This window comes from Merops nubicus, unplaced genomic scaffold (genome assembly GCF_000691845.1).
Source record: "Merops nubicus isolate BGI_N331 unplaced genomic scaffold, ASM69184v1 scaffold41915, whole genome shotgun sequence".
NCBI lineage: Eukaryota > Metazoa > Chordata > Aves > Coraciiformes > Meropidae > Merops > Merops nubicus.
Genome location: NW_008611055.1, coordinates 260 through 14,349, shown reverse-complemented (window position 1 = coordinate 14,349; position 14,090 = coordinate 260). Strand labels below are relative to the sequence as shown.

General features: G+C 39.9%; 2 protein-coding genes across 2 annotated transcripts in view; one reads left to right on the top strand and one right to left on the bottom strand.

Moving 5' to 3' along the window:
- The first annotated feature begins 642 nt into the window (after nucleotides 1–642).
- Nucleotides 643–6,836, top strand: SPDYA (speedy/RINGO cell cycle regulator family member A). The gene is made up of 6 exons (XM_008941101.1): nucleotides 643–871; nucleotides 1,870–1,928; nucleotides 2,188–2,273; nucleotides 3,831–4,002; nucleotides 4,967–5,261; nucleotides 6,748–6,836. Exons 1-6 carry the CDS (start codon nucleotides 643–645, stop codon nucleotides 6,834–6,836), a joined length of 930 nt encoding a protein of 309 aa, XP_008939349.1.
- A 250-nt stretch (nucleotides 6,837–7,086) lies between these two features.
- The window catches only part of TRMT61B (tRNA methyltransferase 61 homolog B (S. cerevisiae)), a gene marked incomplete at its 5' end in the record, with an annotated part of 7,252 nt that continues 248 nt past the window's right edge, over nucleotides 7,087–14,090 (bottom strand). Inside the window, 6 exons of the mRNA XM_008941102.1 lie at nucleotides 7,087–7,130; nucleotides 7,312–7,392; nucleotides 8,031–8,266; nucleotides 8,674–8,765; nucleotides 10,007–10,197; nucleotides 13,933–14,035. Of these exons, the coding sequence (XP_008939350.1) occupies nucleotides 7,087–7,130; nucleotides 7,312–7,392; nucleotides 8,031–8,266; nucleotides 8,674–8,765; nucleotides 10,007–10,197; nucleotides 13,933–14,035 (747 nt within the window). The remainder of the gene's footprint in view (nucleotides 7,131–7,311; nucleotides 7,393–8,030; nucleotides 8,267–8,673; nucleotides 8,766–10,006; nucleotides 10,198–13,932; nucleotides 14,036–14,090) is intronic.

Here is a 14,090-nt window from a genome sequence, read left to right as displayed (position 1 = left end):
CAGCGCCGCGCTGTGCGGGGGCATCTGCTGCGGGAGCGAAGCCATCGCCCCCCCCAGAGGCACCTGTCCCCGCGCGCCGCTCGCGCTCTCCGTGGTTTGCTCGGCTAGGAGCACCTCAGGTTTGTTTCGTCGGTTATGCCCTCAGGGTGTGTCCTACTTGAGGGGTAAGTTTTATTCCCAATGGCTATAACCAAATAAAAAGTGTAGTCCTCAAGACTTTAGTGGTATTGTTCTATGGCTTAATTAATTCTGTTAGTGTTTTAAAAATACCCCATCACAAATTGGAGAGGAGGAATGGATATTTTTTGGTAGATCTAAGCAAGTGTGTAGGGCTGTGAGGATCTGACAAATGGCAACTTCTTCCGGAAAGGTTTTTTTTTTATTATTTTTCAAAGTTTTGAATGGAAAAAGACTGAAGGCTCCTTGCACTGAAAAAAAGAGCTTTATCAAATTAGAACAAAATTAATCTACATTGTTCCTAGGGCACAAGACTATGATTAGTACTGATACAATTAATTTTTTTATTACCTGACATACAAGCTCTACTGAAATGCTTCATTTGAACAAAAAGCTATGGCTCAGGCTGGCTGGTTTTATAGTTAATGTCTTTTTCTTTTTTGACAGGAACCTTTACTTGCCAAAATGAGACACAATCTGGTGTGTCAGACACCTCCCACAGTCACTGTTCACGTAAAACTGAGTGCATCCAGATCACATCAGAAAAAAACCCTTATTAGACTAAAGCGACCTGTTTCTAAAGACCATGAAGAAAATGTTGAAAAAAAGGTTCCTAGTCATAAATATAAATGTCCAAAGGGCCCATGTCTAGTTATTCAGCGTCAGGAAATGACAGCTTTCTTTAAGTTATTTGGTAGGTTAATAATGAGTGATATCAATGTTTTGACAGAACAGTAGAAAACTATTAAGCACGTATGTTGTCTAAAGTCAAGAATTTTGGGAGTGCTTTTTATGTAGATACTGATGGCCACATCTTCATCTAAATGTATTTTGTTATATTTTAGTGCATAAATCCTTAATTTAAAAATGCAAGAATGGCTACCAAAATGATGAAAAGTAGCTTTCTAATTACAAATGAAACCAAGGTGGTATGATACTTCCTTTTATGATCATTTCCCTTTCCTTTTCATTTTCTCTTATATTTCAACAAATACATGTAAAACAACGCACATCTTGTTTTACAGAAGGCTTAAGGAAGGTTGGATTCCCAGTTTTACAAAGTCTTATAAACACATTATTTATTGTGGGAATAAACATTTTGGGGGAGAAGTGCAATGGGAAGAAAATCTGAGGAATTGTAGCATCTCTTTTCTGTTTGTGTCTCCTTCGTATAAAGTTTTGTACTAATGAAGAGGTTAAGTAATAGCAGAAGATCACCACTGGGTTTTCTCTGCACCTTGAATACAGAAGTCAATAAGTTTGTGGTAACCCCATTTCGGTACGTGCTTACAGTGATGACTGGCCACAGATAAGCAAGAGTTGCTTTATCAAGGCCGTCAGGTAATCGAGGAGCAGAGATCTCAACAGTCTGTGGTTCACCAGACCTAACAGTATGCTATTGGATGGAACCACTTAATGCAGGAAAGAAGTTACACAAGTACCAAAAATACTGGTGGTTTTTCACCTTCACTGGCCATTACTGAGAATGAAGGAAATGCAGTCACTGGATTTTCCACCTTGCCTTTCTGATAGTTTGTCTTCCTTTGTCACTTAAGTTTTTTCATATCTAATCTTTCTCCTCTCAGTTTCTCCTCTGCTAGGTCTGCCTTCTTTCTTTTTATTTGGTTTAACGTTTGTTTACAAATACTTTCTAACAAGTGTTAGAAATGCTACAAATTTCTTTTGTTGCAGATGATGATCTAATCCAAGACTTCCTTTGGATGGACTGCTGCTGTAAAATTGCAGACAAGGTAAGTGTATTTCTTTGTTAACAGAATATATATATAAAAAGAGTGAAAAATCTGCCCTTAATCACTTGATACTGTGATGTGAGGAGGGGCAGTAATTTTTTTTCAATATGTTCGTGTGGAAGCTTCAGGGAACCCCATTTATGTTTTCGCTTTGATAAAAATGATCAAAATATCTTGGTGCGAGATAAACGTGGAATGCTTTTTAGGAAATTATATACTGAAATAATATATTGATACTTCCTTTTACATTTTGAAACAGTATCTCTTGGCAATGACTTTCGTTTATTTCAAGAGAGCTAACTTTGAAACAAATGAACATACCAGAATCAATTTCTTTGTTGCTCTGTAAGTACTTTTAAATTATCTGGGTTTATTAGCACAAACTTTGCATTATTGAATTCCTTTGTTTTTGCCACTGGTAATTATGATAGGTGATGTGACTTTTTTAATGAGCGTGTAGTTGTTTGGGTTCTAGGTGAAGTACAGAAACGTAATCTATGTGCCATGTATTAATTGTGCAAATCCATTGTTTTTCCTCTGATCATCTCCTGTGTGGAGCACACTCAAGCAGCAGTGAGGGGACATTTGTGTTGGTGCATAGCCTAGCATTCTGCCCACCAAACAAAATCCAACTGTTTTAAGCATTACAATAAATGTATGCAGGACGATACACTGCAACGTAAACGTGGCTCTCGCTTCCTCTTAAAAGACCCTATTTTTCTGTCCTTGCCAGCCGTTAAGGCATTTATTTGTACCTAAATATTTCATTGTGATATGCACCTGGGGAGTAACTTTTTATTAAAGTTTCTGTCAACATGATTTGTGTCAACTGTAAAAATGTTCCTAAAGAATTTCTGAGAACTTTTTGTAACAGTCCTAAAATGTCTCTACTTTGAGGCAGAGGTGCAATCAGAGTCTGGCGTTCCCACGCCTGTATCATCTCTCCACGTTTGGCCATAGCTGCAGAGTGCTGCAGCAGCAGTCCCGGTGCCGGGGAGCTCGGGCTGTTTCTGTCGCAGCGCTTCGCAGGTGCTCCGGTTCGGGTGCTGCTGTGGGGAGAAGGACGGTCCCTTCTCCTCGGGGAAGGGGTACTGTGGGGAGCAGCCACAGAGCAGGGAGGAGCAGGAGTCTGACTCTACTGAAGGGAGAAAAGCCAGGCCAGAAGAAAGGGACAAAGAGTCTGGCGAGACTGGAACTAGAGGGGATACTGGAGTTAGGAACAAGTGAGAAAACTGGAGAGGAGACAAAAAGTCGTAATTTTGGGGGGTATGATTTGTGGTTCAGTATCAGGTTGCTCCAGATGAAAAATATTTTCTTGTTGTCTGAGAAGATGACCCAGAAGCCAAAGTAGCAATATAGTGAAGGAAGGCAGAAGTACAGACATGGAGAAAAATCATTGAAGGTTTTAATTTATACATGAAGGTAGACCTGTATTTAGTTATTTGCTGCTAGTTTAATGAAAGCAACACGATTTTCCAAGAATAGTTAAAATCCCTAAAGTAGAAAATGTGGAGTTTAAGATTTCATAAGATAGTTTTAAGCTTTATCTAGAGAATAAGTCAGAAACTGTTGACTTTAGTGCAAGGGCATCTTGCGAGTTTGGAGAAAGCTCTTAGGATATGTTAGTTCTTGCATATCTACTAATTTAGGAGGCTCTAGAGTAAAGCAATTTTTGTAATAGCTTAAGTTTTATTTACCCAAAGGACACATATGGAACTTTCTGATTGAGAAAATACTGTACTCCAGAGAGAGGGTTGTATTTTGTTAGCAATTTTCCCCACAATATTAAGAGATAGGACTACTCCAATACTGTGTCTTTTAATGTTAGAAAATATGCTAATATAGTGACTTAAGACCAAGCAACATTTACAGACACAAACATGTATATATATATATTTGAAGGTATCTGGCAAATACAGTTGAAGAAGACGATGAAGAATCCAAGTATGAGATTTTCCCATGGGCTTTGGGAAAAGCCTGGAGAAAGCTCTTCCCTGATTTCTTAAAGTTAAGAGATCAACTGTGGAGTAGAATTGACTACAGGGCTATTGTAAGCAGACGCTGCTGTGAAGAGGTAGGGAGGGTTTTAATATTCCACACGCTGCCATCTCAACCACTAACACCAGCTAGCAATCTAGCTCCACACAGATTATTTCTTCCCTGAAGTGTGTAGGTAAACTAGAATATTTTTACACTGCACTACTGTTAAAAGTGAAGTTTTTATTGACTAGATTTTTTTCTGCTTTATGTAAGTATTTTTATTTAAAGTTTACCATAGGCGGTTTCACTTCACTTTAGAAATAATTTTGTATTTGCTTTACAAATTATGAGTTTGTACACAAGTAAAACCTTCAAATAAAAATCCCAGCATGTCAGGTGAGATTTTAATCCCCTTAAAATTAGTAATAGAACTTCAAATGATGTTTTAAGGGAAGGGTTTTTCACAGCATTTAAAAAAAACTCAGAAGCACACACTTCAAACATTCTCTACCATTAGTGCAGTGTTACAACCTATGTTTTTCAAATATATTAGGAGGGGGGGAAAAAAGACATTCCTCATTTTTCAGGTGTAATGTGTCTGTCTGGAAAAGCTCTGTCACGTTCTAAGAACATGAAGTTTACAGTAGGTTGCAGAAAAGAAATTCTCATTTACTCTAGAATCACAGCTCTGGGGGTGGGTCTGGGTGCTTATGGGAAAAGGAGAAGGAAGAAGGCAAGTGTGGAATGCTTTTCCCAGCATACACTCCCAGCTTCCAACAGTGATACTGAGTAAAAGACTCCATCTTCAGCCCAGCGTGCAAGCACAGGCTGGTATTTGTAATGATTCACAGGAATAGACAAGGCTGTAAGGTGTTTCCACACCCGGTTCCTAGGAGGGTCACGTAACTCATGGCTCAGGTAGCAAGCCTGCTAGTGAGCAGAGGCAGCTGGGTAAGGGGCGATGCCCGCTCTGTGCCGCGCGCCAGTCGGATCCCCCTTGCTCAGTTGCGCGCTCCCTGTTGTGTTCCCGGCCCCTGCCGCGGCGGCTGCGCTGACAGGTGATGGCCATCGCTCCGACGCACTACGCCTGGCAGCGGGAGCGCTCCGCGCACCACAGCGGGGCCGTCAGGAACTACGACGACCGAGTGCAGCTGCCCCGAGGCCCCAGCGCTACTCCTGCAGACTGCCTGCTCTGCGGCAAGAAAGGAAGATTTGTGCGACTGGGATTATCGTCGTCTTCCTCTGCATCTGCTGGCACTTTGGAGATGATGGAAATACAGTCATCCCAGGATTTGAAGGATGCCCTTCCAACTGAAAAAGCGCTCGCTGACTCTCCTTTTTATTATGCCCAAGGTATGGTTTAATATTGCAAACCATCTTCAATTAGTTTAGGCAGCTGGGGTCCTACTTGCCCTCCAGAGTACTGCGGGGAGGACCGTGTCCTTGGCACGAGAGACGCGATCTCTGCGCGAGCAGACACCCCCGCTAGGAACGCGGTTACCCCGGCAGGACCCTGCTCTCACTGCCCTCCTCTCAGTTTCACCTCTTGTCTCTTGACTCCCTGGAACTACCACTGGCCTTAGATTTTGCATCTCTTCACATAACCTTCATCTACTATGGTAGGTTTTGGATTGAGTTCCAGTCTATTTAGGCATTTATTACTATTCCTACAGTACAAATTAAATTAGGAAACCTATTTTAAATGCTTAGGAGTGGCTAGAAGAAACAGTAAAAATACTGGTGTCTGTCAAGCAAGTTAAAAGAGCGTGTTATGTGAGATACAGTGCTCTTGTCCAGAGCAGTTTTTAGAAAGAGCAGGCTCCTCAGTTGCTGTCATCACTTTAGGCATACACGAAATCACAATTCATGTTTTTCTTTAACCATCTCTCAATCACTGACAGTCCATACAAGATCTCCTTTTAAGATTGGGGTATGAATAGAATATAATGCAAGTGTTCTATGCAATTATTTTTGCACATTAATCTACTCAAAATAGTGTCCTGAGCCTTTGTATGAGAAGCCTCTGTTACATACAGCAGTTATGGAGCAAACGCTCCTTGTGTAAGAGTGGAACATGCTTGAGTGTACAAGGCCTCAGTTCTGCAAAGATACTGCCATGTGCTTAACCCCTGCAGATAGCATAGTATACTTAGTATAACTTATGTAATAGGGCTACAGTTATTTATAGCTCTATTTTTTTTGCCTCTATTCTCACCAGTATCCAAACTTTCACTGTTATAGTAGGATTGTGTTACCACCTTTGACAGCTTCAGTACAACTGTGATTCTCAAGGGATCTCTCAACTTGGAAAAAACTGGCATTTTACTCTTCCTATAGATACAGGACAGGTCAGGTTCCTGCAACGTGTAATTTAATAAATTTAATGTATTAAACATCACTATGTCCTTGTGTGGATACTTACATGAGACCCTAAAAGACTTAATTTTAAATCTGGTTTTACTTGAGACATCTTGCTTTTCATATCTGGTAAAGGTCAGGGGAAAAAAAAGTGTTCATTCTGACCCGTTTGTGAATGCTTTCTATATAGTTCACAAATAATGCTTTCTATAAAGGTCACAAATAAGCAGGGAACTTTCAGCAGAAGTGCTGGAAGTGAACTAAAGCCATACGTGCCAATAAGTGATGTTTTGAGATAAGCACAGCTGTATCAAGAGAACAAATTCAGTAGTTTTCAGTTCCTCTTACAGCTGTGCTTCAAGAAACTGATAGCCACCAGGTGGTAGCCAGTGAAGTCAGAAGCTGCTTCACTTGCATTTCAAAGGGCAAACTTTGATCCATTATTTTCTTACTAAATCTTTTTTCTCCTTATTTCTGGTAGACTGTCAGAGCCCATCCAGCAAAAAGAGACCAGGTAGGGTCTGGAACAAAGACACATCCATGGACTGGTTTACAAGCAATGAAGAGTGAAATACACCTGGTGAGAAGGAGCAGATACCGTGCTTTGCAGAACCATCTTTTGCATCATAACACCATCCTGATGATTCTTTTAAAACTCTTCCCTTTAAATAGTAGATGGGATTCCAAACTTTATATGCACTAGCAATCAAAGCAGTCATTACTTAAAAGTTACACAACTGGCAAAATTTAGGAGCTACTTTGTAACATTTTATTTTATTGAGATGAAACCCTCAAATTAGCAGCTAACATCTCAGCAGCATCAAGAATGAAGTGGTCGAAACTTTCTCAGCTTGGTAAGGAATGCTAATTAAAAAACAAAACAAGTTACTACTTCAGTATTTCAATATACAATGATTATTTTATTATTTTAAAGCTTTAAGATTTCATGATATAGTAGCATGTCAAATGCTTTTTTACTAAAAAAAAAAAAAAAAGAAAATACAACTAAAAATTTACGATAAAAACCATTTTCCGAGTGTCTCACCTGAATGAGCTTCCTGCCAACAAGACGGTCTAGCAACGTAAGGCACCGAGGAAAATGTTTCACCATCACCAGAAAATGATTCTGTGAAGAGTAATTTTTTTTTTTTTAATTCTTTCCAACAAGTTTAAAATATGCATGCAGACTAGAGTTGCCAATGTGTATGGTTTATTTTTCCCTGACGTATTTGAATAGTCTTTTTGCTTCTGTTAAAGTGCTTTTTTTGTCTCCTCTCTGGACATTCAGACCTCTTTGCACCAGTATGGAATTTGCAGATATCTTCTAGCAGAAGGCATCTTGTTTTGGCTTTGCTAGAACACCAAGACAACAAAGTAGAGCACACTGGTAACATTTCTGCTATGGAATCCTTAAGCCCACCAGGGTTCTCTAAAGCAGTGACAGGACAAGTAGAGAGGACTGAGTTTTATTTAAAAATAACATTTTGAAAACAGTAATAGAAAGGTGGTCATTCTTTACTTGCAGATTGCAGTATACTTTCTATTTAGGCTGTATTTTTAGTAAAAGAAACTTAAATAGCTATTAATATATCCTTTATCAAACCTGTCAAGGCATAGGCTGTCCAAAAGCTTGTCTATTCTTCACAACAATCTCAGCTAACCTAAGAAAAAAATACTGACTCTTCCTATAAACTTTACCTGCATTATATCCGTGGATTATCAAATTGCAGCAACAGGGTATCTCATCAGAAACAGCGCTCTTACCATTGAATTCATCTTCTTTAAGAACTACTTGATCCTGAATGTGGATTTCTTCATATTCCTTTTGAGGAGCTTCTTCAATATTTTCTTGAGTTTCCACCATTTGGCTCGATTTGCAATTCTTGATTTTAGCAGGGACTACCAACCAATTTCTATGAGTTACCTCAATGATCCTTTCACACAAAAAAGGGAGCTTGAAGGTCTGTATTCTGTCTAAAAGGCCAATAACCTGTGTGATACTTTTGAAGAAACACAAAGGATAAAGTAGTATTTCAAGAACTCAAATCATACACTGTTTGTCTCAATTCTGCTGCCTTTGTCACATTCTTTACCTTTGAGTTTACCTGAGTCCTGCAGTTTTAGGGTAAAGGAGCTAGCAACCTGACTCTGAGTTGGAAAGCAGTACAGTTATTCTGAGGATGTCATTACTTGAGAACTTCCACTGACCAAAACGAGAGCATTTCCAAAGGAAAGGCCAAAGGATTTGGCCAAGTGTAATTTATACTGAGTACAACTTCCTAAAAGAAACTACATGGTGAAGAGTAATTCACATAATAATAATAATTCCTTAATGCTGGGTGTATATTTTGTAGCAGCGGTAAGCGATGCCCAAGTAAATGCCCAAGTGCCACAAGTCCATACTTACTTTGCTAAATACACAGCACACACCCCGCCCTGTTTCAGGCTTGGGTGTACAACAGGCAGAGCAATCTGAGGGTGAAGCATATCCAGAACTATCTGCCAGAGAAAGAGACATGTTTCCCCAGTAAATATTTTATACGTACCTATCTTGTCTTTCCCATAACAGTGGTTGAAAAACCAATATTTATCTACAGAAAATGAATGCATACAACAGCAGTATGTAACCACAAACCAGTTATAAAACTGCCTCTCAAAAACTTTGAGGAATCAGAGATCCACAGATACAAAAACCAAAGCCCTTGCTACTTCCTAGTTAATTTCTGTTAAACCAGTAAGTATCGTTAAACCATTAAGTATCATTTCACCAGCACATCAGTCCTGTGTTGACATTAAACCTCACACTAATTAAATTCCATAATGTTGACATTAATAAAAAGTTTTAGAAGAGTGCATTTACTAATACCTTTGGATATCTACTTTTCAAGTGTAAAAAGAAAAGTAAATGTTCAAGCACAACTTTATCATGAAAAGGTCACGCTACAGTCTCAACACCTAACTTGCTGTTTGTTTCAAGATTTAGAAAGATTGTTTCTTTGGCAGTTTATCCATCTCCTGCTAGAAAACTGTTCAAACTGTTAAAGGATGAGATACATCGTATCTGATCCTTCCTGTAGATTGTTACTTGTAAAGGTTTTTTTAAAAAGAAGTTATTTTTATGCTGTGTGTTGTATGACTTTGCTCAAACAGTTTAACACAATTATTGCCTGTTTAAAGCATTACTGTAAGCAGTTTGCCTGCTTTACGTGGAGGAGTGGTTAAGGTCTATCTGTTCTCCACAGCGTGCCTCCCTTCATGAAATCTGGATGAGAAGAGCAGGAGTGGAGAGGAAGCCACAGCACTCCTTGCTCTAACTTGGGCCTCAGTTACATACTGTTTTCTACATAGCTGATAGCAAAGTGTTGACCTATTTACATTTTCAATAAGCTTATGTATTTTTCTTACAGTTAATGTTTGAAATACATGCCTTAGATACAAAAATATCTGCTTCTCCAAAATACAAGTAATTAAGTTTGTCTTGCTTACAAGACAGCGCTGATACACTGTATTTCTGAACTACAGCCACGTCCCTTTTTCATTTGGGAAACTGTTAACTGCAACCTTGAAAATATTTGTTCTAGAAAGAAAAAAAAAAATAAATCACAAGGTTTCTTTCATTGATCAGGATATGGTTGTTTTTTCTCATGTTTAGCCAGATATGGGAATCCCATTGTAAGTACTGAAGTTTTAATTTATGCTGAACAGATAAATGTCAAATAAGGGGGATTTTTTTGACTTACTGCGTCAAGTGTTACAGATTTCATATCCGCAGCAGCTGTTGAAATGTCTTTAAGAACGAAATCCACGTTATCTGGCCACTCTTCCATATGTCCTATTTCCCATGCAGCACGCCAGTGCCTGTAATTCTTCTTAGCTAAATTATGATGATCATCTCTGATTTCATAACTTATAACACGTCCTTTAGGCCCAACTGAAAACAAACAAGAGACACTAGACTCACTACTTTTCCTCCCCTGTAGCAAAGAATCTAGAAAAAATAAGTATAGTAATTAACAGAAGACCTTTAATAATAAGAATACACCTTTAAATCTCACCTTCACTTTAGGAAATAATCACATATGAAACAATCCTAGTTTATTTTTAATTAACATTTTAAAAAATGTGTGCAGACACAGTGCTGGGTTAGTTCTTTTACAAACTGAAATCCATCATTCCACGGATGAGCTAAAACAGAGCAGCAGAGATTCTTCCTACGACGTCCTCCTGATGTAAGTCCTGCAGCAAACGTCAACCTGGGCATCTGTGACCTTGTCAATTGATGGTTCTCCTGCTACAGCCCAGAAAGCTGCAACACTGGTCACTACTCACAGGTGCTATAAAGCTGAGCACCAATGACTACTACTTCTGTTGTCAGCAAGATTTGAAACTGCTGGATTTAAATTTTGTTGCCAACCTTCATTTTCACAAAGTTTTGCTGTTTCCCATGTGCAGTTCTTTCTTCACCTGTTATTCTTAGGATTGGGGAAAGACATTTAAAAAAAACCCAAAACAAAACAAACAAAACCCACAAGAAACACCAAAAACCAAACCAAACCCTGGACATGCTCACTGATCTCAGCCCCTTAGAGAAGTTTTCAAGAGTACTCTTTGATTTAAACGGTCTTATTTTCCTGTTATTGTCTGTAACTGTAATAAATTATTACCTGCTTTAAGCATATATATCCTGTGTTGAAAGTTACCTTATGAGTCCCACACACATTGTTCTTCATAAAGGAAAGCGAGGCACAGACAGCAGCATTATTTTATCCTTGTGTTACTCAAATTTCTCAAACCTATCACACCAATAACTTCTCTTTCTCCTTGCTACTTGTTAATGGGCAAAGGCAGCCTCCAGCTACCAGCTGCCCAGCAGGTGAGGTTCTGTGACCTTTCAAGCTATTCTGGGCTGGAGTGACCAAGCTCCTTCCCTCACCTATGTGATCCTTCTGTGAATCCATTCAGAAAAATAAGTAAAAGAAGGGCTGGGTTTCCCAGCAGCCTCTCCCTGGATCAGATAGAGACCAGAGCCAACAAGTAAAGAGGGAAGTTTTCAGCAGTGTCACCTTTGATCACCTGAAGCAGTTGTAGAATTGTAGCACCAACTCCTTACTACTCAAAACTACCAGTTGGGAATGACTGGAAGAATAAAATCGTTCACTTTGGGGTCAGTCTTACTGCTTCACTGCTTGTTTCAAAAATTTCCTACATTTTGAAATTAACTTCTGGAAATATAACAACAACTAGTTAAAATAGCTAGGCAAAACTCTTCACTGTGAAGCTGTACAGTGTCGAGTTTGCAAACATCATATTTTCCAGTTCTCAAAGATCTTAAAATTGTGGCAAATGGCACATTCTTAACAGAGTCTTAACTTTGTCCTGTTGCATGTCATCTTTCCCAGTTTCTGGGAAAGATTACAGAAGGAATGGACAATAAAACATAAAATGAAAGTTACATGAAGAGGAAGTAATGAAATGTCTTAAATCAAGGAAATATTTGAAAATGAATACTTCTATGGACCTTGTGATGTGTCCACTAGATTTAAATTCTGGCATTTACCTGTCTAGCACTGTATTAAATGATGGCAAAATTAGCCATCATTAGGAAGGAACAAATCAAATCTACTTATTTCTGGGTCAGCACCAAATTGTGTTAAGCTGTGACTAATGATGTCTGTACATGGTGCTGATTAAAGTTCAGAACATTTGAAACCAGCAATACAATCCCGCAGCTTTTCCCCTCTGCTCGAGACAGAGCTGAACTGGGGCACAGGACTCCTCTTCCCACGGCCAGGGCTAACAGTTTGGCAAGGACCTGGATTTTGCTTCCTTGGCACAGTTACAGCTCAATTAAAGTGATCAGAAAGAAACTATTGGACAAGACTGAAAAAGGAGAATGATCGGTGAGTCCCGGTGTGTTTGTACAAAATGGCCACAGTGGACTGAATACCCACGGCAGAAAATAATTTGCTGCATTGAGCAAAGGCTAAATTTTGCCTTAGCCAACATCAGTTATGAAATCTCTTTCTTCAGGTTTAGGGTCAGCCTGTAGGTGAAAATGGGAAAAGCTAATGACTCTGACTTCCCCGCTCTCCAATGGATCTCTGGAAAGAGAAGTGCAGACTTTCATCTTCTCTTTTGTCAGCTCCTAGCTCCCATGGCAGCAATGCTTCCTTTGAGGATAATGCCATGCTATCTTCAAAATCCCATCATGGAACCGGCCAGTTTTCAGCTCCTGATGGAGCTCAGTGCTCTGGTTTGTACCATCCACTGAGTGTAACCGTTCCCAGTTCCTCGTGTTACCTTTAGCAGTATGACCTGGCATCCCAGAGCAGGGCTGGATCAACAGCACTGGTACCATATTGCTGAATACTAAACTTCCTCAGAAAAGCTCATGCTTCTGAAAAGCCTTGCACTGTTACCCTGGAGCACTTGCCAAGGGACAGCAGACACACAGCATGGCTACCCAGGAAAGGAAGAGAAAACTAATTTGCTGTGGTCGGTTTCTAAGACTATTTAACAGACTTGGAACAAAAGGAGAAGCCTCTCTGTTCAGTTTGTCTCCCTCACCTGAGTGCAAGAGGCAGCATCCCCCACAGACACCTGGCTGCTCTAAGTGGGAGTGCCGGTGCATCTTCTATCCTGAACTGCTGAATGCTACAGTACAGCCACAAAGGCAGCGTGGCCTGCAACCATGCCTTACGACACACACTGGGAAACAGTAAAAAAAGAAATGTTAGTGCTCTGGTTTCACAGAAGCTCAGGATGGATGGGTGCTTCTCAGGTTCAGTGACCACTGCTGGCACCCTCAGGTACCCAGCTACTCTGGCAGTGGGCTGCCCACAAAGATGGTCTTTGAACACAAGCCCTCAGGATACGCAACTCATGCTTTTCTGCTGTAGCAGGTCAATCCACAATGAGGATCCTGTCTTTAGCCTAGGAAGTCCTTTAACATTGAGTCAGCAATAGCAGAGACACACTAAAGAAAATATTCGAAAACCAAACTCAAATGCTGCTTTGCTTCTCAGGTGTGTACAAAAGCAGTTCCAGCAACAAATGTGGGGGGTTTGTTTGGTTTTGTTTCCTTTCCTTAAGAAAATTGCTCTGTCAGGAGCCAATAAATGAAATTACTCTGAAATGTGGTCCAATAACAGGATGCCTACAAACGAGGTGAAGGGTGAGGTTTCACCCTCACTCACTTTGCCAAGTGCAAAGGCTCTCTGCCTTTCAGAGAATGGAATTCTCGAACAAACCAGGCCAGGTGTAACATGAATAAAATAAGTGTGTGTCCACATAGGCATTTTTCCTGTTACCCAGCAATCTAATTATTCACATAGTCCATCAAGATGGGGAAAAGGAAACTGAGAAAGGTAAGAGATTGGAGAAAGAGGCTAGTACAGTTAGGCCAAAGCCAACAATACCAACAGTTGAAACTCAGCTTTCTGCGGGCCCTTTAGTAACCCTTTGTACTGCAGCCCTCAAAATGCAGTCAGAATGGCCTGCAGTCCCTGTATTGGCTCTGGCACAGATATAATTTTCCTCTAAGTCAACGAAATATATATGAAACAGCAGCAGAACTTTTAAGAAATGACCTTAAGTGTTTTGTCAGAAGGCAATGCGTGGTAAAGGAATTACACAGCTTCTATGTTTTCTAAAGCCAGGTTCTCACCTGCTCTTGACAGAAACAAGCTCATGGCACCAGACCCACTGCCAATTTCCAAAACAGTGTCTCCTGGGTGGATATCCATCATCATCAAAATAGCACTTATATCCTGCAGATGAGAAAGACACATCACACAGCTAGTGTTGTAAACTAAGGGTGAGGTT

What these genes read in the sequence shown, in the direction of transcription:
- SPDYA (XM_008941101.1), top strand. Translation starts at nt 643, where the DNA reads ATGAGACACAATCTGGTGTGTCAGACACCTCCCACAGTCACTGTTCAC. An exon ending in AGCTTTCTTTAAGTTATTTG is followed by an intron (nt 872 to 1,869) that starts GTAGGTTAATAA and finishes CTTTTGTTGCAG; the next exon opens with ATGATGATCTAATCCAAGAC. An exon ending in ATCAATTTCTTTGTTGCTCT is followed by an intron (nt 2,274 to 3,830) that starts GTAAGTACTTTT and finishes ATATATTTGAAG; the next exon opens with GTATCTGGCAAATACAGTTG.